At 41.0% G+C, this 27,896-nt stretch overlaps 1 protein-coding gene across 13 annotated transcripts in view; it reads right to left on the reverse strand.

Annotated features, from left to right (window-relative positions):
• The window catches only part of Slo2 (slowpoke 2), a 152,290-nt gene that overhangs the window by 26,580 nt on the left and 97,814 nt on the right, over positions 1-27,896 (reverse strand). For 8 of the 13 annotated variants that reach the window (XM_076432632.1, XM_076432631.1, XM_076432630.1 and 5 more), the window contains 6 exons: positions 13,465-13,544; positions 11,559-11,658; positions 10,669-10,867; positions 4,898-4,972; positions 3,868-3,951; positions 3,689-3,786 (listed from right to left, as the gene is read on the reverse strand). In XM_076432632.1, coding sequence (XP_076288747.1) covers positions 3,689-3,786; positions 3,868-3,951; positions 4,898-4,972; positions 10,669-10,867; positions 11,559-11,658; positions 13,465-13,544 — 636 coding nt within the window. The remainder of the gene's footprint in view (positions 1-3,688; positions 3,787-3,867; positions 3,952-4,897; positions 4,973-10,668; positions 10,868-11,558; positions 11,659-13,464; positions 13,545-27,896) is intronic. The other 5 variants (XM_076432633.1, XM_076432623.1, XM_076432635.1 and 2 more) reach the window with 3 other exon arrangements.

Genomic DNA, 27,896 nt, shown 5'->3' on the forward strand with positions numbered 1-27,896 from the left:
TAGTAGATTCAAATGAATACAGTAATGTCTCTATCGACGCAAAATCCTCGGGGGGATTCGGTCGCGTCGAGCGTAGACGGGTAGCTATTTTTTTTTTTTGAGCTTCAACCCTGTCTCTCTCTCTCTCCCTCCTTATTGCAATTTATGGATAGACCGTGAGGCGATTAAATCATCCGATTTTCCGATGATTCCTTTCTTTAATCAACGATTGACGATTAAATCAAACGATTGAATCAATCGCCGATTTTTCGACGATTTCTTCATTTAATCAACGATTGACGATTAACATCATCAATCGATTGAATCAATCAATCATGATTAAAATTTTAATATCGATTAATGCCCAACTCTGCTGTATATTGAGATTCCTGAATATATTGTTATTATAAATGCGAATTTTCTATACTTCTTGGATTCGACTGACCGTTCGATTCGACTCGAAGTTAGTGGAAAAGTCGAGGATCGAGGAAACGGGATAAGGTGAAACTTAGCTGATTGACCCAGATCGTAATGTGGGACAGACATTAATAAGTAATCGTGGCGGCTAGCGCAGATGGATTGGTATCACCATCGATCGTCGTGATTCGTTATTTACGGCGTGGTTTTAGAACGGCGTAACCCGTAAGCTCGCCCTTGTCAAGGCGAACCGGAGTCGCGACAAGGGCGGCCGGATGTCTCCTATCTCGTTGTCAATCTTGGAATTATTCGGAAGTCATTTCTCACACGGTGGACACTGTCCGAGGATTTCCCGCACATTGTCTGCCCTGTTACGGTGCCGGACGAAAGTACGTTTTACGTCTTTTGTATCAATGAATTTCTATTAATTCTCTATCATTTCGAACCATCATTCTGTTTTTATCCTCTCCTCTTTCTTCCTTGTCACGTCTAATAATACGGCGATACCTTGAAGCTTGAAATCCCATTAAAACTAGCTCATTCCACTTCTAAGACGGCCAACGATCGATTGTTTGCAATGTTACGATTGTACTCGGAGTGACATAGTTGCAAACTTTGCGGCACATGTCGGGAGAAGTAATAAGGTGGTAGTTTTTTCCCGGTCGGTTTCGCCGGTATTGTATTATATATTTTTAGCTTAGAAATTGCTGATCGGCTGACCGCAATCATGTTCGATCACGGTACCCGACATGACAGACACACTATTCTCAACGGAGTTGTATGGCGTCATACAAGTACAGGATTGGACGAAAATATCCGTCTTAACTGCTAAAAATTTTAACCGTTCTTGTCTGGCTTTCATATATTGTAACCTTGAATTTATAATTGAATTCAAAATCGCCAGAACTGTATGCACTCTGTATTTATGGCATACGGGATTGCGTATGCAATACGTGGCGGCGCGGCGCGGCGTATTCAAGTGTTTAATATAGCTTGATGAATGTAATGCTGTTTATTTCATACGAGATCAGATGGAACACCATTAATACGGCAAAACAATTCTACTTTTGCTTCTGGCAATTTCCGAAAATTCATTATTGCCTTAGAGAAAAGTTGACGTATCGGAAAATGAACGTGTCAATGAATTGCACAGGAAAGACTTGACGCGTCCAAGCCAGATATAAATACATATAGTCCAGTCAATGAATGCTCGTAAAGGGGGTGTAGAGGGAAATGGAAGGAACACAATTTTTAACTTTGGGACTTTGTTTGGACTAGTTAGGAAGTAAACATACTAAAAGTCCCTACTCCTAGGAGGTGAGCGGTGTACAGGGGGGCGCGTAGACGGTCCCTTTTTTCGCTTTTCCGCTTATATCTCGGAAACTATGTGTCCTAGCGATAAGACTATTCTATACAAAATTAAAGCTGATAAAATGTGCCACAAGATTGATTGGATTCAGTTTTTCGCTATCTCGCATAGTTTCCGAGATATACGCGCTCAAAGTTCACTTATTGTGAAAAAGAAATTTTTGCCTCACGTGTTTTGCCTTACTTGACTCGCTAACTCTTCACCTCAATTAGTGAACTTTGGGCGCGGATATCTCGGAAACTATGCGAGATAGCAAAAAACTGAATGCAGTCTATCTTATGGCACATTTTGTCACCTTTAATTTTGTATAGAATGGTCTTATCGCTAGGACGCATAATTTCCGAGATATAAGCGGAAAACCGAAAAGGGGGACCTTCTACGTGCATTTGAAGTTGAAATTGAAAAATTGAAGTTGAAATTGAGGAATTGATGTTGAAACTGAAAAATTGAAGTTGAAATTGAAAAGGTCATGTTGGAATTGAAGTAGAAATTGAAAAAGTGAAGTGGAATTTGAAAAAGTGATGTTGAAATTGAAGTTGAAATTGAAAAATTGATGTTGAAACTGAAAAATTGAAGTTGAAATGGAAAAATTGAAGTTGAAATTAAGAAATTGATGTTGAAACTGAAAAATTGAAGTTGAAATGGAAAAAGTGATGTTCGAATTGAGGTGGAAATTGAAAAATTGAAGTTGAAATTGAGAAATTGATGTTAATACTGAAAAATTGAAGTTGAAATGGAAAAATTGAAGTTGACATTAAGAAATTGATGTTGAAACTGAAAAATCGAAGTTGAAATGGAAAAATTGATGTTAGAATTGAGGTGGAAATTGATGTTGAAACTGAAAAGTTGCAGTTGAAATTGAAAAATTGATGTTGGAATTGAAGTTGAAATTGAAAAATTGATGTTGAAATTGAAGTTGAAATTGAGAAATTGATGTTGAAACTCAAAAATGGAAGTGGAAATTGAAAACTTGAAGTTGAAATTGAAAAATTGATATTGACAATGAAAAATTGAAGTTGAAAGTGAAAAATTGAAGTTGAAAATGAAGTTTTCAAATTGAAGATAAAATCGAAAAATTGAGGTTGAAATTGGAAAATTGCAGTTGAACTTAAATAATTGAAGTTTAAATTGAGAAATTGATGTTGAAACTGAAAAATTGATGTTGAAATGGAAAAATTGATGTTGGAATTGAGGTGGAAATTGAGAAATTGATGTTGAAACTGAAAAATTGAAGTTGAAATGGAAAAATTGATGTTGGAATTGAGGTGGAAATTGAGAAATTGATGTTGAAACTGAAAAATTGAAAAATTGATGTTGGAATTGAAGTTGAAATTGAGAAATTGATGTTGAAACTGAAAAATGGAAGTGGAAATTGAGAAAGCGTGCTCCCTGCACCCCGCTTACCTCCTAGGAGTGGGAACTTTTAATATGTTTACCTCCTAACTAGTCCAAACAAAGACCCAAAATTAAAAATTGTGTTCCGTCCATTTCCCTCTACAATTTTTCGTTGCCTGGACTAATAGCTAGACAGAAGAAAAACCGGTTTCGATATCCGGAAAACAAATCTGTGAATGGAAATCGTATTCGAATTGGTAAACTTTCCTCGTTATTCGAATAACGTAATGTAACTTCTATGCAAGTTATAGAACACGGGCTCTCCGCAAACTTAAATAATGGGTGAAAATAAGGCCGGCGCGGAACGGAACGGTTAAGAAAAGTTTACCAGTACGACGGTAGAATTATAATTTGTCATTACGGAATCCCCAGTCGTCCTGCGCGATGGAACACGAAAATGATTACTGGTTGATGAATGTTAAATCGCGTTACCTGCCGCGCAATTAAGTCGATTAACGCGATAAACAGCCGAGAATTACGATTTTCATTTTATATATGCCTGAAATAATCATTTTGGCGGAGACTCACCTGGTGAAGACAAGGCATAGTAACGTAGCTGTGAGAATCATCAGTTGTTGACTTAGAGCTGATTGTGATCTCTGCATGGCTCGGTGCAGATCATTCTGCTAGGCAGAAATACAAGCGACGGTAGAGAGGCGGCCACACGGTCGTAATTTTCCACTAATTCATATCAGTAGATTACTCACGAACATATTCTGCAAGGAATGCTTCGCCAACCAACAGTTCAGGAACACTGGGATGAAGAGATTTCGTATCGGTGGGTAAAGCAGCTGCGAAACAAAAACGAAAGTTCGCTTCAATTATCGCCAACGTTATCGAACAAATTCAATCGGAATCGGAATTTGTGCGATTTCAAAGTTAGAATGGCAACGTGCAGTTTCTTTACGCGAAATTGATTTGCCTCTCGAGGTACAAGTGTTTTCCAAGCGATTACGAGACGCTAAGATTTGGGATTTCGGGATTTTGCCGGAACATTGGAGGAGAGAGGCACAAAGCTAATAAGATTGGACCAATTAAATCTCGGAGCGCAACTCTCTGATGGCGTTACATCCTATTTCTGTCTAGATCGAGGTTAACAAGCAGAGATCGATGCACCGGCAAAATCTTATACAATTTCTCACGAACCTGAAGAAAACACCTTTTATATTCCAGTCGTCGACAATTTTCAGAATTATGAAAGCACCCAAGGAAAATGCTGTACAGTGTTCAATATAATTCGTTCAACTTTCTGAAGAGCAATATGTATAGAAAATACTTGTTTTTATTCGGAACGAATCGATTCACGGTTCCCAGTAATCATAAATCGCGAGCAAGCGGCATGAGCTCTCCTATCTGTCGCAATAAGAGGCCATTGCTATCATTCAGTGTAACACAAGCGAAAAGCAAACGGAAGCAACAAGTTTTCTACTCGCTGGCAATGATGCTTGTTGTTAGAACGGAAATCGGTATAGCGTACACAGAGTACCTACAGCTTAGCACCGCGACTCGACCGAATAATGTTCTATCTAAGAATCTCTGGCTCTGTCGCGTGCCGAAGGCACGTAAAACCTTCAGATCCGTATCGAAGCTCGGTGGAATGGAATTTAGAAAATCACAGAACTGATACAAATACGTTTCGCTGCCGGCGAAATGGTTTAAGTGTCTGAGAAATGGACTGGCGGCTCGTGCCTTGCACGCTCGTTAACAATGCGTAGGTAAAATTGGTTGATCACTCACCGTGATGGTAAACGGTATCGTGTTGACCAGCTCCAAGATGAAGTGGAACGAGAGTAGCTGCTGCCAGATGTTTCCCTGTGAACATGACGAAGACAGCTCAACAAACCCAGCGACAATTTCAAGAAAATACAAAGTGCGTTAGAAGAGTCTGAGAAAAAGATCAAATAGTCGTCCTGCATTTTCGTTTCTGCGTTTCTTTCTATTCGGTAGCCGTGCAATACTATGTGTATCATTGTACTACGAGACACTAATCACATTGTTCTAAGTCAGACCTGGCCAATTCAAATGGTTTCACGGGCCACTTTGATGACGCGTAACGTTACAGCGGGCCGCGGGTTGGCCAGGCCTGTTCTAACGGATGTCGCCTCGTTCCCCGAACGCGGATTCTACGCTGCAAAACATAAACACAATTCAAGATGCTCTAAATGCTCTATACTAATTTTAATCATGTTAATCCAATTATCTCCGAGCGAATTTAACGAGAAAGGTTCGGAGACTGCAAATAAAGCAAGAGTAATTAACGATGCCACGGGAATAGGATATTCGTTGATTTATTCAATCTCCGCGGACCCGGGATATTTTAGTGAAAGGAGCTAAAAATTTAATATGGACCGTACTCGGCTTTGAAGTTTTCCTAACGTGAGAGTTTATTGAAAACAATGAGCAAGTGGATGAATGCCTATTCACGAAATTTCTGCTTTTTTAGGAAGGGGACCTCGTTACTCCCGTAGCCGACAATTGCATCAGCAATTAGGTCGACCTCCGTTAATTATAATTACGGAATTCTTAGTGCAACGTATCCGGTGTCATTGCGATTGGTTTAGGATGTTCCCTGTTTCCTTTTATATGTGTTGTTCGTTCACGTTGACGAACAGAATTATTAAATAACGTAGTTCAAGGGAATAAGCTCGTGTTTCATGCGGAGTGCCATGTGTACAAGTTCGAAACCACGAGACGCGCTCGTCTCTTTAACCGAGTGAGACGTCGAATCCTCGGCAGCATACTCCGTAAATCAAGAATGACGGAAGAAGACATAACAGGAAACTAGTGTAGGTGGAGTATACACGAGTACGCGTCGGTCCCCGTCACTGTAACCCAGTCGACGATCATTAGTCGCAAACCGAGATTGGATTCCGCGTTTCCTGGGTCAAACACACGACCCGCCACGAATCATAGTAACCGATTTCCTGTGTATTTATTCACATGCACGCGTGCTCGAGCGTTCAACCGTACGCGTCCAGACGAGGCTACCCGAATTCTCTGAGAACTCGAGTCCCCACTTCACCGCGGAGCCCTTCAGTTTATGCTCCTTCGCGATCCTCGAGTGGTATCGAAAGCCTTCAAACACGGCGATTCGACGTCATACCGTTTTCTGGTTAGCCAACTCGCCGATCCGCTATGCGGCTATGGAGATCGCTCGATCATTCGGATCGCATACGCGAAATTTAATCGTTCATCCCGACCTTTCGACATAATTACCATCGAAAGACGTAATCTCGCCGAGAGCACTAACTCTGGCAAACTATGCGATCGCGAGGAGATAGCAGATTTATGCTGTTCCCGGTCCATTTCAACGTTTCCATCATTTTAATCGGTCAAATGTCCCAAACGTCTCGTAATTAACCCGTCGCACTGGATCATGGAAAATGGATGGTTCACTGTAAAATTGTTATTGAACGGTGTCAAATTTTAACGAGCCGCTCGCTTTCTATGCGCGCGATTCCAGATAAGATCTATAGTGTTTGGCACGCTATTCGCTAATCGAGCATTCCGGCAACCTGATTCGTCACGTCGTAACAACCGACAAACTCGATAACGCTATGTTAAGAACGTTCGAACCTGATACTTCTCGTGCAATTATTACTGTGTCGCACTTTTCTTTTTGCATCGGGTTACATACGAAATGTAGTCCAGTCAACGAAAAGTTGTAGAGCGAAATGGAAGGAACACAATTTTTAACTTTGGGTCTTTGTTTGGACTAGTTAGGAGGTAAACATATTAAAAGTCCCCACTCCTAGGAGGTGAGCGGGGTCCTTCCTAGCGATAAGACCATTCTATACAAAATTAAAGCTGACAAAATGTGCTATAAGAATGATCGCAATCAGTTTTTCGCTATCTCGCATAGTTTCTGAGATATCCGCGCTCAAATTTCACTAATTGTGCTGAAGAGTTTTCTAGTCAAATAAGACAAAAAACGTAAGGCAAAAATTTCTTATTCACAATTAGTGAAGTTTGAGCGCGGATATCTCGGAAACTATGCGAGATAGCGAAAAACTGAATAGAATCAATCTTATGGCACGTTTGTCAGCTTTAATCTTGTGTAGAATGGGTTACCATGGGTTCGCCTACAACTCATTTGACCGACACTGTTTTGATCGACACGATTTGACCGACAATAACTTTCGTCGACACTATGCTTTCCTCGACATTGTGAAATCATCGACAAATGATTTGACCGTCACTATGTTTTCGTCGACAACGTAGCATGCGTTCTGTTCATTCAAACTATGTATATGTATTTATACAATTATCTTTGAAATTAAATGAAATATTATGATTTCTGTTCATTTGTGTGTAGCTATTAATAAAGTTTGTTTATTTGAAGAAATGCTTTGTACTTCTCTTTATTTTTTATTATACAGGCAACTAAATGCATCTAGAACATAACAGTGATAATAACGATTAGTCAAAAGTAGCAAATACGAATCAAACCTGTCGCTAAACACGGACTGTCGATGAAAGCAGCAGACGTCGCCAATTTGACCGTGTCTATGAAAACATAGTGTCGGTCAAATTATTTGTCGACGATTCCACAATGTCGACGAAAACATAGTGTCGACGAAAGTTACTGTAGATCAAAACAGTGTCGGTCAAATGTGTTGTCGACGAACCCATGGTAACCCGTATAGAATAGTCTTATCGCTAGGACGCATAGTTTCCGAGATACAAACGGAAAACCGAAAAAGGGGACCTTCTACGTGCCCCCCTGCACCCCGCTCACCTCCTAGGAGTAGGGACTTTTAGTATGTTTACTTCCTAACTAGTCCAAACAAAGTCCCAAAGTTAAAAATTGTGTTCCATCCATTTCCCTCTACACCCCTCTTACGAGCATTCATTGACTGGACGAATGATCGATTTTAGAATTTGCCATACAGATGAATTTTTCTCTGTTTCTGTTTTTTATTCTCGGCTTACACTCGTACCCGGAAATGGGATTGTAATTTAGCTGAACCGAGGGACGAACTTCTTTTCTTCCTCGCGAGACTTTTAGAGATTTTCCAGGTTTACTTTTCGAGTGAAATGAGGAAAAGTTTCGCGAATAGAACTCGGCATGTTTTGTGACCACCTACAAGTCCGCCGAAACTTGCTGAAATTTTTTTATTATACCTGCTGTAATAAGTTTTTATTGCATTGGCTTCGTCTTCCTTCGAGAGTGACATTTAATATTTTCTTAGCAAGTTTTCTATACCGTGTGTGCTAATTGTAAATAGAGAATGAGTGAGAGAGAGAGACCGACCGACTTTACCGTATCTTATTGTTAATATAAAACTCGTTTAATTCACATGTCCCGCCGTGTTCGAAGAAACCGTAAATAATTCTCGATGAAACTGCAGAACGACGAAGAGTGGCACAACAGCAAGCAGTGAAGCGTTTTAAACATTGGAAAAAAGTAGCGGAGAAATTCGGAAAATGTCGTGACACATTTTTGCAGGTGCACGTTAACAAAACGAAGAACGAAGGAAACAGTGTGTCGGATGTATCTGTAGTTGAATTATTTATTTCGGAAGAGAGCTACACGCAGTTTTGTCAATATCTCTAAACTTACTGTTCGAAATGTATATCTGTAATCTATTCTACGGAAAAAAGGTATTGTCCGTTTTTCAATACGCAGGACAATTTTTTGGGAATCTGCTCGAATGTTGGAAGCACATTTCGTGAATTTTTTGCTTGCTGGAAAAAGAGTTATGATTCCCGGACTCGTCTACCGAAGCAAAAGCTGTAGCTTCTCGCTGAAGCTACCAAATTGACTGCAGCCTCGGAAAAGCTTCTACTCCGACTAACTTTCTGACCTGTTTCCATGCACAATCCGAACATGGATTTTTCGCTTTCGTTCCTTGTCTAATTTACCAACAGAAAGAACATCGATTAGGCTAGTAAAGAATGCGCTCATGCAGAAACGGCTGACGGCACAAGAGGAATAAATATATACGCATTGTCGCCAAAGATATTTGATCACTCTCATAATTGAATATGTTGATTGTCTATTCAGTTGCCAGGTAACACTGTCCAACAAATTTCAACTTTTTTTATGTTCCCAATATACTGTTGGGTCGTATATGGATCGTATAGAGTTTTTTGCGCTGATTCCGAATCTGTTTTTAATTTTTACCCTATACGCACAGTTTTTGAGGAACATGGCTTTGAAAAAAAAACATATTTTTCAACTTTAAACAAATATTGCGATGTTATTGTAAAAGATATGGAATTGTTCTTTGCAGCAAAAGATTCTGTAGACTTTCCCGAATACAGTGATATCCAATATTAATACATTATGATTGTCTAAACATGTTTAAACGATGATTAATGCGGTGAGCGCCACTGGCGGCAACTGATGTCGGGCGAAGATATTTTGCTTTCTGGTTCTCGAAAGAAACGTCAACGTTTCAAACTTCAAAGGGGGGTTTCTCAAGATAAAAGTCTGCTCTATCGCATGGTATAGTTCGATTTTGCGCTGGACCCTTATTTTTTGAAATAAATAGAAAAATATCCTCAAAAATTGGTGCAAAACTGGGGTCACTCCGCCTTTAGTGACTGTTTAAACATGTTTAAACAATCATAATGTATTAATATTTGATATCGCTGTATTCGGGAAAGTCTACAGAACCTTTTGCTATAAAGAACAATTCAATATATTTTACAATAACACCACAATATTTGTTTAAAGTTGTAAAATAGTAGTATATCATCATATTAGTATAGCAAAAAAATTAGAAACAGATTCGGATTCAGCGCGAAAAACTCTATAAGAACCACTCAACAGTAGTTGTGGAACAAATCTGGTGTTGGACAGTGTAATTAGAGCAATTTATTCCGTGAATTTAGTGAATCGATAATGGTGACGTGATTAAACATCTTTTAACGTTACGGTACGTTTAAAAATACAAACAGATACATACACTGAGCGTGGTCGAACGAGATATTCCGTTTCTTTATTGTCGAAAATTGAAACAGTTTCAGTGAGAAAGGGCTACGCGAGTCTAAAAGAAATTCCATAAAAAATCTGTGGTTTATTCATCGGAAAAGGCAAGAAGCACTGAATCATCGAGAAGTTTGCGTTACTATGGTAGGTCCATCGTAGTTAATGAAACTCGCGTGTTTTAATTAGAATTCCTCGGCAGTAAGTTTCGTTACGATGAAGGGAGCGCGTATATTTTGCCTACCGGAGGATGCCGAAGCAAAGGAGAACTAACGATACACAATTAAAAGTAGCGAGCATTTAAATTTCACGTTCCTATTCTTTCCTTTTCTTCGGGAGCATAAAGGAACGAGCTATCTCGTACAGTACATTAAGCAATCATGATTTCCACAACGAGTATTTGGGTTAACCTGTCCAGCGAACGAACAAATTTCATCATTCTTACTTGAACAGAAAAAATCACGCGTGTAAGTACTTCCAAGTACGAGGAATAATTGATTTCTCGGTGGTTCACTGGACAGGTCACACCGATCGTGCATCGGATCACGTCTTCAAGAATCAAAGGAATGCGTACCTTGTAGCCTAAATAAGCGAGCAGCAAGGATTCCGTCAGCGATACTATCGCCAGGATCACTTGGACGATCCACAATTCCAGAGGCCTCCTCACCCATAAAATCGCGTCCCAGTTGATGGTCGGATGCTCTTGGAATTCCTCCTCGGTGAGGTTCTGAGACACGAGGAACTCGGATTTGTTGCCGGGCGTGCAACCATAACTGGAAGAAAGGATTTTTAAAAGCGGCTGATGAAGTTCCAGGACCGAGGCGCACCGCGAAATTTTTTAAAAGCTTCCCGACGATGTACCCGCAAAGTGCGCCCGGGAATGCCAATTTTTTCAGACCGTCCAGAAGCTGTTCCCGAACATTCTAATCGTTTTTAATCCTTTGTGTCGTCGAGTTAGGAAATTGCCATTTTATCGCCAATTAACTTGTAAATTGCGTTTCACTGTGTTAAACGTCGTGAGATCAAGGAACGCCGGGGAAAATGTTGCACACGGAGAACCAGTAAATTCGTGAGCGCGGAAGATAATACGCAACGGTGTGCAATTCTTAGGAGTAGGAGGAATGAAAAAAAGGGAAGCGAGAGCAGGAATACAGGAATAGATAGGCGGTGGATCCCTAGAAATCTGAACCTTTAAGGAGTATTGTGGTTCTTAGAGACTTGCGGCAGGGAAGCGCAATGCTGTTGCAGCTGCGAAATCTTATCTCGGTTTTATTTTCAGCCCGCGATAGTCGTTCTACAAAATATCGCAATCTTGCATGAACGTTGGGCTCGAATCGCGAGCGGAAATGGCTCTCTTTGTTCTGCGAAGGAATTCTTCCGGCGATGCCTTCCCGTGGATGACTCCGATAAAATGGCACGAAATTAAAGAGGGAAAAGAAAAGAATTCTATACTTTTGAACTCACCATGCTGCATAGGTTGGATCGCTGTCGGTGATGACTCTGAATATGTATAAGAAACATGTTAGGAGCTTGAAGAACAGATTCGCCAACCGAATCCTCAAACCTGGAACACAAAAGAAAAATATGTCTTCCGTAGAAAAAATCTGTCCGAGTCCACCCACGAAAAGCATTAAATTGATTAAAGGTTTATCGACATCGAACATCATTTTAATCGCGGTGTTGCGAACGTTCGTCGTGTCCTTGTTGTTTCTTTTCTCGTATTTTTCGGACGCGCTGTTCCGGAAAGCCGATACGCAAGAGAACAGAAGTCTGTCATCGGCACGAGATCCGTTATCGGCTGGTGCCACCGGCTTCAAAAGATTATGTCTTCCCGGCAGACATCTACATCGGTTGTCTATGTCACGATATCACTGGCTTCCCCGAAATTACGTTACCGGCATGCAGCGAGAGTCACCGTGTCTTAGAGAGAAATTTCCGGTGCCGTGAACTCTTTTAGGATCAAAAGCGAGGCGATCAGGCCCGAGTGGCAGATGTCGATAAAGAGTAAACGATCTTTCCTCGTGACAGTCATCGAGTGCTCGTTTCACGGGAGACGGTAATCTCGCGTCGAACTTGAACGCGGAGAAATTAATTTAATAGTTTGATAGGTTGGAGACCGGCTCTCTGTGCCTCTGTGACACTGTTTTCGGAGAAATTTGTTATATCGCTGCCATAGACGCTAGTCCAGTCAATGAATGCTCGTAAGGGGGATGTAGAGGGAAATGGGAGGAATACAATTTTTAACTTTGGGACTTTGTTCGGACTAGTTAGGGCAGGCATGCACAGGTGGACGATTTGGGAGCAGGAGCAATCGACCCTGCTCCTGAGCAGGGGTCGGAACAGTGACCTTGCTTGGACGTATGGAAGGGGAACCCACCAATTGTAAACGGAGCACGAGAGAAGACGAGAAGAAGAGCGTATGAGAGTGGGGGCGGCGTCTACGTTGTTGTAGTCTGACCACTCCGGCGCGCTCTGCACTTCCCCACGCCCCTCCCACTCGTCTTCTCTCGTGCTTTGTTTACAAGTCACGCTTAGTGGGTTCCCCTTCCATACGTCCGATCTGCTCTGAGAGCATACGGGGAGCAACTTGGGAGCACGGGAGCTGCTCTGAGAGCAAAGAGCTGTGCATGCCTGAGTTAGGAAGTAAACATACTAAAAGTCTCTACTCCTAGGAAGTGAGCGGTGTACAGGGGAGCACCTAGAAGGTCTCCTTTTTCGGTTTTCCGCTTATATCTCGGAAACTATGCGTCCTAGCGATAAGACTATTCTATACAAAATTAAAGCTGCCAAAACGTGCCATAAGATTAATTGTATGTATTCAGTTTTCCACTATCTCGCGTAGTTTCCGAGATATCCGTGCTCAAAGTTCACTAATTGTGAAAAAGAAATTTTTGCCTCACGTTTTTTGCCTTATTTGAATAGCTAACTCTTCAGCACAATTAGTGAAAGAGCGCGGATATCTCGGAAACTATGCGAGATAGCGAACAACTGAATGCAGTCAATCTTATGGCACATTTTGTTACCTTTAATTTTGTATAGAATTGTCTTATCGCTAGGACGCATAGTTTCCGGGATAAAAACGAAAACCGAAAAAGGGGACCTCCTACGTGCCCCCCTGGACCCCGCTCACCTCCTAGGAGTGGGAACTTTTAATATGTTTACCTCCTAACTAGTCCAAACAAAGACCCAAAGCTAAAAATTGTGTTCCTTCCATTTCCCCCTACAACTTTTCGTTGACTGGACTAAATCAACGTATCATTTGATAAGATCGCTTCGATTCTGCTCTGCCATTACCATAAACCCGAGGACTTATACCAAAGTTTGATTCACCGAATAGTAACTGAGGATTGCTCCAGTGAAAATTACTTACTGGAACGTTGGTTCTTGATGAAATACAGTTGAAGTCGTTCCTTGAGCGTGTTTTCATTCACGTAGTATTCAACTCGAACTCTGAAAGCAAAACATAGACGCGACGTTAGCATCCAGTTTATGCACCAATTCGGAAAAATATGGAATCGTTAAATAATTCTAGCCCAACTTTCATTGAATATTGCAACGAGCGATTCCAGAGGGAACCGTGCCTCCTTCAATTCCATTTGATCTTGGCCTGTTCCTCGTTCCGCTAATCACGAATCACAGGATCGTCAAAAGAATTGAAGAGCCGTTCGGGACAATTGGTTCATCGCATTTGCATAAAACATTTGCATGGGAGCCCCTTGGCGGACCGCCGCGCCGCGCCGTTCTCGTTATCAAGAGATCTTGGCCACCGCTCGATAAAGGAAAATAAAGGAAAGCCATTCTTCTACAGTAAAACGCAGGAAAAGTTTTATTTTTTTAAAGGTTCAAAAGCGGAATAACGCCGCGAGCATACCACGTCTATGTCGAGTCGGTCGAATCGATTCTATTGAACGGCTATCGTTTCACGGCCGTTTATAAAGCGGCTAGCCGTTATTTTTGCAACGCGGATAACACCGCGACTTCGTTGAGAATAGGTTCGAGTGACGTCATCGAGGCGGCGTCAACAGACGGTCTGTCGGACGCGATCGTTTCAAGTTGTTGAACTGGTTCTTTGACCCAGATACGTCACGACAGTGCCTGACCTACGCTACGGTAGGTCACTGGACGGTGTGCTGGCTCGCAATGATTGTCAGCCAGTCGGATGATTGCGCGGGAACTTTCGCACTTGGCAAACGGCCGCCGAGAGAAGTTCCCGAACTTTTCGTTTCGTTTTGGCCCAAAATCCCCTTCGGAATAGGCTTACATCTATTTTCTCGGATTTTTAGTACATTCTTGTACATGTATCTCGACGCAACAAACTTTTTCGTCTCCAGGATTTTTCCAGCGAAAACTCTGCGCTAATTGTACGCAACAAATCAAATCAGTCAGGATTTTCAAGGTGCGAGAAATACGAAGGAGGAATCAGCGCGTTCAATTTCAATTTTGACAGATTTTTCTCCATTAAGTAAATTACATCGAATTTGCGAAATTTCCTTCGTTTCTGCCTGACCAGTCAAAGGATATCCTGGATCAACGATGCCATAAAGCAGATTAATCTTCTCGCAGAGCTGAACATTTTTGAAACATAATTAAATTGGATTTTAATAATGGGCAAATAATAGAGTTATACGATGGGTTATTCGATAAATTTATTTTTATCATATATTTTATTTTGCTTCGTGGATTAGATCGACATTGCTAAAAATGAGAATGTGTCTACTTCATTTATTAGTAAAGAAATTAGAATGACTAGTGATTACGACACGTCGAATTACCCGGAAACAAATTGACGGTCTAAAAAAAAGTCACACAGTTATGCGGCATATTAATCGTAAATCTTGATGTTATCAAGCATTATTATAGACAATGGCATGCCTCCCAGCAATTTAGCATATGTGTACCAGAGAGATTATGACAGCAACAACGTTCCCCGTGTGTTCTAAATATAACAGCATATGACTTTCATATTTTTAAGTGGCAAGCCGTACACTATTGGAATTCGTTACAACATCAACCGGATCACTTAGTATCCCGCAAAACAGAAATACACTATTGCAAAAAATTATAAACTACTTTCTACTGAAATTGCATAACAATTGGCGAACAGCATGTAAATTACGCACGTGCAATTTTCGTTTTCGTACATGAATTGGCAATTATTCGTAAACAACCGCCATTCACAAATGTTTCCCGAGCACTGTTCGCAAACGAATGCACCGACAGCCGCCAAACGAAACTTAACAAGGTCTAAATCTAATATTATAATTCTAATTGGCTCAACCTTGAAGAAGGAGCGACGCGACGCTTCTTCCGGATAAATGTGCCTGCGAAACTAGTTGAAAAATTCGAATCCTTTCTATAACTGAAAACATTTTTTACGATTTTTACAATGTTCCTTTTTATACTAGATGGTCGGTGGATTATTGTTTCGCAAGAGAGCAGTCGCGAATTTGCATTATTTAATTACAACTTGCAATGTACAGCGTCATCTTAGCTGAAATTGACAATTCGCGAAAATTATGCAAATGTTCCGGTTAAGTAGTAAAGCCTGTACACTAGGCGACCATATTCGCCGTTATGGTACACTGTTGCGGCGAGCTAACTTCGACAGCTGTCTAATTAACACTCTGTGTCCATGTAACATCGTATTACCATTTCAGATAAGACATAAATGTCAGAACTAGCTACGCCACTTAAGACTAATTACAATTATATCGTGGAGATAAAAATCGATTTGCCTGCGGTAGGTGTGTCTTTCGTTGTTAGAACGGTGTGGTGTACAGGGCGTAATTAAAATTATAGCATAAAGATACTATCATTAAAAATGTTCTTAGAGTTCCAATCTACTTTAATGAATTAATACCGCGTCGTTACTTATTGCACGATCATTTATACCAGGCCTGGCCAAACCGCGGCCCGCGAGCCGCATATTTTTATTGAAACTTTTGTTTCTTGTTGTATATGTATACAAAAAATATTAAATAAACGAGGTGTCATTGTAATAATGCGCAGGTGCGACTACGAACTCCAGTTCTATAATTTCATATCTTTGATATAATTGAGTTACAGTGCAACAATGAAATGAAACAAATTTTTGCGTCCACATCAAAATTTAATATTTACAATACTTATATTATACAATTTATATTATATATAAACCAAACCTTATATTACCAAAGTTGCACAAATTTTTTGTTAACCGTCAATGTTGTCTTCATCTCGTTATAACTTTCTAAAAACCAACATAACAACAATCTGTGACAGAGCGTCTGAAACTAGAGGTTTCAGGCTTTCACACCATTGTTTAACGATATCGATACGGCAATTTTTGACGGAGTTATGATCACGTAAAGTGGGAGCAATTTTTCGGGTTCGCACAAGTGATCCCTTAATTCTTTTGAGGAGTGTATTTTGCATAACGAGTTGTAAGCTGTAACTGCTCTTGGATCCACATATACTTGTGAAACATTTTTTTCGAAGATGGAATTTACAAAGAGTTCATCGCGTGCTTCATTAACAGATGCCAATTTAGAGAACCAGCTAACAAAATATGTGCAACGTCGAACATAAATATAGATTTACCAAAATTAAGTAAAAGAAAGGATAAACAAATATCTCATTCATTATGACTCGAGAGTTAATTATATTGAATCATAGTATAACAATAAAGTTTTATTCATTTTGTATTTGTGTTACATTTTTTAAAAGTATGTTTACCTAAAGTGCGGACGGTGAAACCATTTGGGTTGGGCAGGCCTGATTTATACACTCTACATACCGGTGGGTCTAGATGTGCAATTGCAACAACTGCACACAATACGTGCAGAATGAATTCGTGCGGCAGCACGAGTCCTCCTTTGTGTTCAAACTTTCGGTCAGATTGCGTTGCATGGCGGGGAGCGAGCGTGCGGAATGAATTCCGATTAATCAGTCATGGGTAATATCATCTCAGAAGTTGATTTCACATGCCAGTAGAGCGGCGGCAGTCGATTGGCATTTGCATTGATTTCACACGCGCGTTCTTTACTTCGCAAATAAAAGCTCTTTCCGCAAAATACAATATTCCGCATAAATATATCCGCAGTCCATTCATCGCCAATGATATTCCGAATTTAATTCGTCCGCTTTGTAACAGCAAGAAACATAATGTGCAGATGTATCTCTTCCGCGGCAAACGCACGCAACGGTAACCACGATAGCAAACCGTTATCTCTCATTGTAGGTGAAACTTCCGACAGGTAAATCGTAGAGCGGAATTTACACGCTACGTCACGCATATTCGAAAATTCCCCCTGTCGAAATTTGTTTAAAGTCTGATTACTGAAGCGAAGACGCCGATATACCGAACAGAGTTCGAAACTGACACAGGGCGAGACCGAACACGGGTAATCGGTTAAACGGTGTGCATATGCACGCGAATACATACGCATATGTACGGATATACAGGGTGTCCCAAAATTCCTGCACATCCCGGAAATGGGAGGTTCCTGAGATGATTTGAAGCAACATTTTCCTATGCAAAAATGTTATCCGCGGCTTTGTTTAGGAGTTATTAACGAAAAACACGGACCAATCAGAGCGCGACCTAGACGCGAGTTGGCATAGTCGGCCCGGCGCGCCAACTGTCTATTGGCCGACTGTATCAACTTGCGTCTAGGTCGCGCTCTGATTGATCCATGGTTTTTCGTTAATAACTCCTAAACGAAACCAGGGATAACATTTTTGTAAAGGAAAATGTCGCTTGAAATGGTCTCAGGAATCTCCCATTTCCGGGATGTGCAGGAATTTTGGGACACCCTGTAGAGATCGTTTAAATCAATTCCATTGGATTAGCACGCTTTAATAGAGTTTTTAGAGTCGATTTGAATAAACAATGCTACCAAGGCACTAGGCGAGTCCGCAGAATGAACATTATAAATTGACTTTAATCTGGTCCGACTATGTCGACGCTCAAGTCATGCACATCTTATCGCTTCACGTTTCACTGGCTCTGCTATTTAGATTCCGGGATATGCGATGCATATACTCTATTTAAAATCGCATTCTGCGCAACACATTTCGACGAGAGTCGAGTTTTTCGAGGGATGTCGGTGGCACCAGTTCATGGCTGACTTTTCCGTATTCCTGCGTTCTTCGAGGGGGGCAGGGGATAGAAGTTCCGTGCAACGTCGCGGTAATAACGCGGCTTTCTCCTGTGCACGTAAGATTCGTCGGGTATTAACGGCCCGTAAAGCCGTCGCACTAACGGTCGCAAATGCCCCGAGGTAAAGGAACGCCGTGCAGTACGTCACGCAAACTGCTGCATAAGCTACCACTTAGATAGATGGGATATCACGGCTCGAAAGCTACCGCTCGACGTTCGTCTTGACTCGAAAGGTCGACTCGAAGCACATCCTGTTCTACGTAGCCGAGGATTACCACTACGAATCGGGGGACAGCGGAATCTGGATAACAGAAACGCATGTTTCCCTCTTCATTCTATCTTTCTCTCTCTCTCCCCCCTTCCGAAAGGAAAACTATCGTGTAACCGCGTGCCGTTAACAATTGTCACGAGGGTAAAGTCCAGTCAACGAAAAGTTGTAGAGGGAAATGGACGGAACACATTTTCTAACTTTGGGTCTTTGTTTGGATTAGTTAGGAGGTAAACATATTAAAAATTCCCACTTCTAGGAGGTGGGCGGGGTCCAGGGGGGCACGTAAAAGGTCCCCTTTTTCGGTTTTCTGCTTGTATCTCGGGAACTATGTGTCCTAGCGATAAGACTATTCTACACAAAATTAAAGCTGACAAAATGTGCTATAAGATTGATTCTATTAAGTTTTTCGCTATCTCGCATAGTTTCCGAGATATCCGCGCTCAAACTTCACTTTGGTATTATTTGTTCGAGTTAGTGTTTTTGCTTCAATTTCAATTTCAACTTCACTTTTTCAGTTTCCACTTACATTTTTCATTTTCAACATCAATTTCTCAATTTTAACTTCAATTTCAACATCACTTTTTCAATTTCCACTTCAATTTCAACGTCAATTTCTCAATTTCAACTCCAATTTTTCAGTTTCAACATCAAATTCTCAATTTCAACATGTATTTTTCAAGTTCAATTTTAATTTTCCAATTTCAACCTCAATTTTTCGATTTTATCTTCAATTTCAACTTCACTTTTTCAGTTTCCACTCCCATTTTCCAGTTTCAATATCAATTTCTCAATTTCAACATCACTTTTTCAAATTCCACTTCACTTTTTCAATTTCTACTTCAATTCCAACACGACTTTTTCAATTTCAACTTCAATTTTTCAGTTTCAACATCAATTTCTTAATTTCATCTTCAATTCCAACATCAATTTTTCAATTTCAACTTCAATTTTTCAGTTTCAACATCAATTTCTCAATTTCAACTTCAATTCCAACATCAATTTTTCAATTTCAACATCAATTTCTCAATTTCAACATCAATTTTTCAATTTCAACTTCAATTTCTCAGGTTCAACATCAAATGCACGTAGAAGGTCCCCCTTTTCGGTTTTTCGCTTATATCTCGGAAATTATGCGTCCTAGCGATAAAACCATTATATACAAAATTAAAGGTAACAAAATGTGCCATAAGATCGATTGTATTCAGTTTTTCGCTATCTCGCATAGTTTCCGAGATATCCGCGCTCTTTCACTAATTGTGCTGAAGAGTTAGCTATTCAAATAAGGCAAAAACCGTGAGGCAAAAATTTCTTTTTCACAATTAGTGAACTTTGAGCACGGTTATCTCGGAAACTACGCGAGATAGCGGAAAACTGAATACAATCAATCTTATGGCACGTTTTGTCAGCTTTAATTTTGTATAGAATAGTCTTATCGCTAGGACGCATAGTTTCCGAGATATAAGCGGAAAACCGAAAAACCGAGACCTTCTAGGTACTCCCCTGCACTCCGCTCACTAGGAGTGGGGACTTTTAGTATGTTTACCTCCAAACTAACTAACTAACTAGTCCAAACAAAGTCCCAAAGTTAAAAATTGTGTTCCTTCCATTTCCCTCTACATCCCTCTTACGAGCATTCATTGACTGGACTATGTAGTACGTTTTCAGGGCGTTTTCATGAACGAGTATTCAGACTGGGTCTTTTTCATCGGACGATACAGACATAATGCCGGCGTGTTTCATCGGTAGACTGCGGATATTTTATACAAAATAAAAGCCAGATCAAAATTGTATTCCTACGACGGAAATTGTAGAAATATCTTGACGATGTTCGAACGAGCCTGTACAATTGATGCGCGTGTAAGGATAAGAATATGTAGTATATGGATTTCGCGGATGATTTGAAACTATGATAGTCCCGGTACGTGGGAGATACGGGGAAAAATTCGCAGAGCAGTGAGCAAAATAAAAACAGCACTGGCAGTGTACGAAAAAGAATCAGGAACATTGCACCGGAGAGAAACCGCTTGGAAATCGGTAGTGTGAAACCTGGATACGACTGGTTTCCAGATAGCTGTTCCAGTTCACGACAACTGCGATATCCTTTTCACACTATTGTCCGTGTTTCTTTATCCCATTTACTGTATCGAATATTTCGCGTTTTCTTCCCTGCAGAGGATGAGCCGCTCGCGTGAAACCGTTCTGTCGATACGCGACGATCGCCGTTACATTTCTCGACGTGCCACCACCGCGTCGATATTTATTTATTAAGTGACCCCGATTTGATTATTTCATTCGGGTAATCACTTTCACAGAAATATTGCTCGAGCATTGCCGGAATAAATATGACATGAAATCGATCAGAATCCTAATCGAGTATACGGAACGGGCAGGGTGAGCGATACAGCCCCGTTCATAGGAGGATTCCCTATGCAAAACTAAATCGAAATCGTGGGATAATGGATTTTTTTCGACTGGAGGCTTTCGTGGTAGTAATGCAGCGTAGCTACGTCCCATGAATAACCTAAACGGTATCGAACTTCCCACTCGAAGGAGCAAATAACGTTCTTCGTTCTTTTCGCTGCATGTGGTCGAGCGTGTCACGCTACAAAACGACTCGCCAATTTACCTTGTTGGTAAATATACGTCCCCCGCCCCGGTTCGCGCTCGAGCAAATAAGCAGAGCCGCTGATAATGCTTCGAATTAACAGCTCTAAAATGATACGTTAACAACGCCTTTCTCACGCGAATGGTGGAATTGAATAACTGAATGTTCGTGACCGAGTGTATTACCGAAAATAAAGTTTCGATGCGGATTTACAGCGGAATTACAGGCACTCCAGTTGCGAGTTAACGGATTCAACGAAACGGAAACGGGAGAAACAGGCTGCGTCGCCAGATATCGTCCGGGTCTGGAAGCGTTGACATCCAATTTCTCATTGATAGCCCGAATCAGGTACCCGGCCGGACAGACGATGCGTCATGAACGGTTCAGGGCGATATTTACGAGCCACCTGACGATCGTAACCGCTTTTATATTGGCAGGAAATTCGAGCGTTCCGCGGGCCACGCCGTCAGGCGCATCCTGTCTCGTATCGTATCGCAAACCTGCATGAATTATGCAACCTGCAACCACGGCCAGCCGGTTTCGCCTCTGGTGGCTCGTTTGACCGTCGATCGCATTTACCTGCAGTAACATCGATCGGCTACGAACGACCCACTATGCGACAACTTTCCGTTAACCGGGGGCTCTGTTTCAATTGAACAACCGTGCCGCGATTCTATGTATACATATCCGTAGATACAGATCGTACCATTCTCGTCGTTGAGAGATGACAGAACGTCCACGTTCGTGGAAGTTCGCTGCTCGTTTCCGAAGATTCATAGATCGGTTCGGGCACGGTCTCGGGTCGAGAAGACAGAGGCAAACAACAAATCGTGTGGCGTGGACGTGGAGACGGGAGGTAGGGGAACGAAGACAGTGGACGAGGAACGCGAGAGAGAAGATTCCCTTCAATTTATATAGATTGCTCCGAGTGGCGTTTCGAGTTCAAGTAACGAGGCACAATTCCGCGGCTGGCCGGTCGAGTATTTCCTTCCTGAAGTGGAAAATCCATTATGTGGCCAGCCATACAGCCGGACTGAGGGAAAGTTGACGATACGTACGAGAACCGTATTATGTATATATATATATATATCACGGTGCATCTAGATCTGATTTGAACGCTGATGCAGACGGATGATAATGCTTAGCACCGTCGATCTATCTTGCAATTTCGACGAACCTGCAGCTGGCCAAATTTCGTGTATCCGAGAGGCTAGAAAAGTTCGTCTTTCGAACTGTGTTTTCTTCGTATTCCCTCGGAGATGGATACGTATGTGGAACGTGTGTGTCGTGATTGTTAAATATTTACAGTGGCAACCGACCTGTTTTCATACGCGACCTTGTCGAAGCTTATTCAGTATTAATGCCGCGGCGATTGTGCACAGAAACGATGAAACGTTTCGTCAGATGATCTTCAACGAGATTCGTGCTTGACGAATGGTGTCTGATTTTAATCGTAGCGTTTAGTAGAATAAGTACTTTATTATTTAGGAGAGAATCGTATCATTTATTTATCGCTTTTCACGTACCGCGTGGTTTCTGTCGTCGATCTAATAGTTCAGTCAATGAATGCTCATAAGGGGGGCGTAGAGGGAAATGGAAGGAACACAATTTTTAACTTTGGAACTTTGTTTGGACTAGTCAGGAGATAAACATACTAAAAGTACCAGAAGTCACCTTTTTCGATTTTCCGCTTATATCTCGGAAACTGTGTGTCCTAGCGATAATACCATTGCACACAAAATTAAAGCTGACAAAATGTGCTATAAGATCGGCTTCATTCAGTTATTCGCTATCTAGCATAGTTTCCGAGATATCCGCGCTCAAAGTTCACTTTGGTATTATTTGTTCGAGTTAGTATTTTTGCTTCAATTTAATTTCAACTTCACTTTTTCAGTTTCCACTGCCATTCTCCAGTTTCAACGTCAATTTCTCAATCTCAACTTCAATTTCAACATCACTTTTTCAAATTCCACTTCACTTTTTCAATTTTCCAATTTCAACCTCAATTTTTCGATTTTATCTTTAATTTCAAAACTTCATTTCCAATTTCAATTTCAACACTCCATTTTCAACTTCAATTTCAACACTCCATTTTCAACTTTAACTTCAATTTTTCAGTTTCAACTTCAATTTTTCAGTTTCAACGTCAATTTCTCCATTTCAACTTCAATTTTTCAGTTTCAATTTTTCAAGTTTAACTTTAATTTTCCAATTTCAACCTCAATTTTTCGATTTTATCTTCAATTTCAAAACTTCAATTTCAACTTCAATTTCAACTTTAATTTCAACTTCACTTTTTCAGTTTCCACTCCCATTTTCCAGTTTTAATATCAATTTCTCAATTTCAACTTCAATTGCAACATCACTTTTTCAAAATCCACTTCACTTTTTCAATTTCTACTTCAATTTATCAGTTTCAACGTCAGTTTCTCAATTTCAACTTTAATTTTTCAATTTCAACTTCAATTTTTCAGTTTCAACTTCAAATGCACGTAGAAGGTCCCCCTTTTCGGTTTTCCGCATATATCTCGGAAATTATGCATCCTAGCGATGTGACCATTATATACAAAATTAAATCTGACAAAATGTGCCACAAGATAGATTGGATTCAGTTTTTCGCTATCTTGCATAGTTTCCGAGATATCCGCGCTCAAAGTTCACGAATTGTGAAAAAGAAATTTTTGCCTTATTTGACTAGCTAACTCTTCAGCACAATTAGTGAACTTTGAGCGCGGATATCTCGGAAACTATGCGAGATAGCGAAAAACTGAATGGAACCGATCTTATAGCAAATTTTGTCAGCTTTAATTTTGTATGGAATGATATTATCGCTAGGACACATAGTTTCCGAGATATAACCGGAAAACCGAAAAAGGTGACTTCTGCGTGCCCCCCTGCACCCCGCTCACCTTCTAGGAGTGTGGACTTTTAGTATGTTCATCTCCTCACTAGTCCAAACAAAGACCCAAAGTTAAAAATTGTGCTCCTTCCATTTTCCTGTACAACTTTTCGTTGACTGGACTAAAAGTTAAAAATATCGAGCATTTTGTTGTTACTTCTTCTTTAACAAGACGTTACGATGCTGGGTCGGAGTTTTAAGGGAGATAATGATCCCACAATTAAAATCGGACCATCTGGTTTTTCTCCTTATCGCATTATTTAACTCCGTTAATTTCAATTAACCCTGACAACGGAAGTTTCTTCTTGCACACCCATTGTTCGGCGAGCGAGCTATAATTATTTCGTAAAATCAGATAAGGAAACGATATTCTGGCCAGCGCGCTGTTCTCAAATAACCCAAGAAGTCCCCGTACTATGAGGAAGCGATTAGTCCAGAAAATTATTTGCAACTTCTCTAATTAGATTCTGCACCGTGCTCCGCTGTTCGGAGCGTATCTTTACGATCGAGTCGGCGATTTCGTTCTGTTGTAAACATTGTAATTAATACAATTGGGATGGAGCGCGTTTAAACGGGAACGTCCGAGTGTCACCGTCGTTTGTCGTTGTACATATTCTTTTTCGTCGTTCGAACAAGAAGATGCCCTGACGTACAAAAATAACATAAAAATACCTACGGCGTAGATAACGAAACGCAAATCGAGCTGCCCATTACGAATGGTATCTCACAAATCAATCGCTATCGCTCGCTATTACTGTTCGCAGGGGTTAAGGTGGTCTCTGTGTGTTGGTTTGTAAAATGCGTCAGGTCTCAATTTACTGATCAATTGGAGTTCACGTCATCGTTGGACATGTTGATTGATCATCGGTCTAAATATTGATACAAGTTATAGAAAATGATTATCAAAAATTCTTAACGATTCTTGTTTGATCGCCACTGAATCGGAACGAGGAGAATATGAATAGAAGTACTACACAAGTTGTGTACACACAACGAGACGCGACGCGACGTCCTGAAACTATAAATCGGTCAATGCGATGCAAGGTCGGGGGCTTTTATTTATCTATATTGACTCGTACCTAGTTTCTATTCATAGAATACGAAGAGATATCGGCGTTCCTGCGACGTATAAAATCGTATAAAATCGGAATAAAAGAGAAATATATATATATATATTTTTTTTGGCAGGTCTGGCGATTTTCGGCTCGCGACTAAATAGAGACGAATGAACGCAATTGTTAATCCACGGAAATGAACGTTCAGCGAATGTAAACGGTGCAAGACTCAGTTACGCAATTAAAGGGTGGATACACAAAGGGAGGCTGGGGATCCGGCGCAAAATATCCGCGTGCCCGTTATCCGCCTGCTACCGATGATTAAATTAAACCGTGTACCGAATTCGCACGTTCCGCCATCGGCGGATAAACGATTTGTTCGATTCACGGGCGGAAACAGTCGGCAGCCGACCGTCAAATTGCCTCCGTCGGATTTTATATATTCGAGCGAGAAGTAAAAATTTTACGTGCCAGCGAATCCCCGTCGGGATGACGAGAAATGTCGTCGTCGTCGACGACGGATTCGAAAGATGCCAGGGGAGGAAGACACCGACGCGGCGCGGCGTCCCGCGATCGATCGTGAATACTTTGCGGAATCGATTATGCGTGGACGTGTTCACGCGACGCGAATACATTTCGCTAGGTGAATAAGTCAGTACTATGAAATATAAAAATATCTTTTACAGTTCTATCTATACGGACACGTTTGCTTCGTAATTGCGCGCATCATCAGGTCTCTAAAATATTGCTTTATAAAGATTTCAGGAAGCAGAAGTACAATGCACGCCGTGATGCATATTCTCTCGTAATTGCAATTGTTGTGCGTCCAACAGCATCCAGGAGATTGCAGCAGATGAAAATGCATGTACTTTTTCTTAATGCAGATTAATCGAACGGTCAATTAATTACGCTATAAATCAGACAGACTTAACAGATAAATGGAACGTGTTTGTTGATTTATTATCGGAATTACGGCTTTATAAAAGAAATTATAAGCTATTTTGTACAAATTGGTTTGCTCGGACACATTTTGCGTACATCGTGATATTCGAGTCAGACGCGAAATAAATAATTCGTTTGACGCTTCGCGCTGTCAAAGAGAAAATAGGACCGATCAGCTGTTCAGCTGGAAATCGCGCACGGTTGACTTGTGCGGCAACTTCTTCGAAATCCAACGAAATCATTCCGGACATTAACAAGCGAAATATCACAGTTTACAGCAATATGTCAGAGTTTCTCCGTTATATTGCCGTTCGCGCGGATATTTATAGAAATATGGATTTCAGTGTTTTAAAGTTCGGTTTCGGCCGATTCGAAGCGTCGATATTCGAGAGGATAGAGTTTCAGTTTCGAAGCCATTAGTTTCGCAGATAATCTCCTAACAAGCTTAAAAATTGTGCCCGCTATCCGTTCCATTTATAGGTTGATGCGTTTCAGGATTACCGAGCAATCACGAACATTTGTATCTTGTTGTATGCTGCGCCATAAAAAATTGCAGGTCGTTAGAAAACAACGATGGGGCGTTCGAATACCACCGATACGTATGCATAAATTCGGAATGCCAGTTTGCCGTGCGCATTAAATTCGTATGGTAATCCACTTGTTGCTTTGTTTACTAAAAAGGCAGGAATGAATGGGAACACGTAAAACGGGAGTTTGCATTAAAACGTGCGGTATTCCGCGAACGGTTGCCCCGTCATTTTGGATCGAAACAGTACATATGCTGGAAAAAAATACTGCTATATTGTTTTATGGGGGGGGGGGGGAACGCTCGTAAAGAGCCCGCCGAGCTTTTTAAGATAGCGAAAATCCACACCGATAGGATCGGGAGCAGCGGCGTTCAGTTCCTTTCCAATTATTCTTTCGCTGACACGTTCCTTCCGTTTCCCTTTTTCCCCGAGACCGTTGTTCCTTCTGCCACGTCGTTTTGCCACCGGCACGCATCGCATTCACGTGCAGACCCAATTACGGAAATAGCAGTGGGTTATCTTTGATATTCTATCTGCACGACTATTCAGCGCAGGGAGCAGCTCAATGAGAAAGGCTGAACACCGGTGACAGTGGAAACCGGTGAAACGAACGAACATAATTGGAGGAACCGGAACAAATAAGGGATTCGAACATGCTGGCGTGGTTCGGATTGGTCCCTGGTTTACAGCCGCGAGTTTTTAACGGGTTTATACTGTTATATATTGACAAATGGACAGGATATTTCTAAATTAGCATGAGAGAGGAAAGCACGAGGTAACAAGAAGTGTGAAACAAAGGGGGAAAAATACAGTGGGATGAACAAAAGGAAATGACAAAGAGAAAAAAGACAGCAGCAGAGAAGAGGCAGTAGTACAAAGTAGGAGGAGAGTCTGAGGAGACTGTTGTGAAAGGTGGAGCGGAAAGAGATAGATACGGAAAAGAGGGTGGTAAGAAGCAGCGATAGAAAGAGAACTGAGGGAGGAAGAACACAATAGAGAGTAGACGAAAATGTGAGTGAGAACGAAGGAACTAATGAGAGGAGAAAAATGACTTACGTCCCCAAAGAAACGAATTTTTGGAAATATAAAAATAAAATAAAGGTAACTTCGCGAAATGCGGAAACGAATGCGGAAGCGGCGACGAGTTAGCAGAACGAGGTATGTATAATAGGTGAAAAGAGACAATGAAACACGTTATTATGCATCATTACGCGTGTTCGCAGGTTGCGTGCGGTTGCACGATCGACCGGTCGTTCAAATAAATTAAAGAGACGGAAGAAGGGAGAGAGTGGTAGAGCTCGTTGGGATATTATAAGTGTAGCACAATGATGCTAATGTCCCGTTGTAATTAAGGTAATACGTT

The sequence above is a fragment of the Lasioglossum baleicum genome, chromosome 10 (assembly GCF_051020765.1).
Source record: "Lasioglossum baleicum chromosome 10, iyLasBale1, whole genome shotgun sequence".
NCBI classification, from domain to species: Eukaryota; Metazoa; Arthropoda; class Insecta; order Hymenoptera; family Halictidae; genus Lasioglossum; species Lasioglossum baleicum.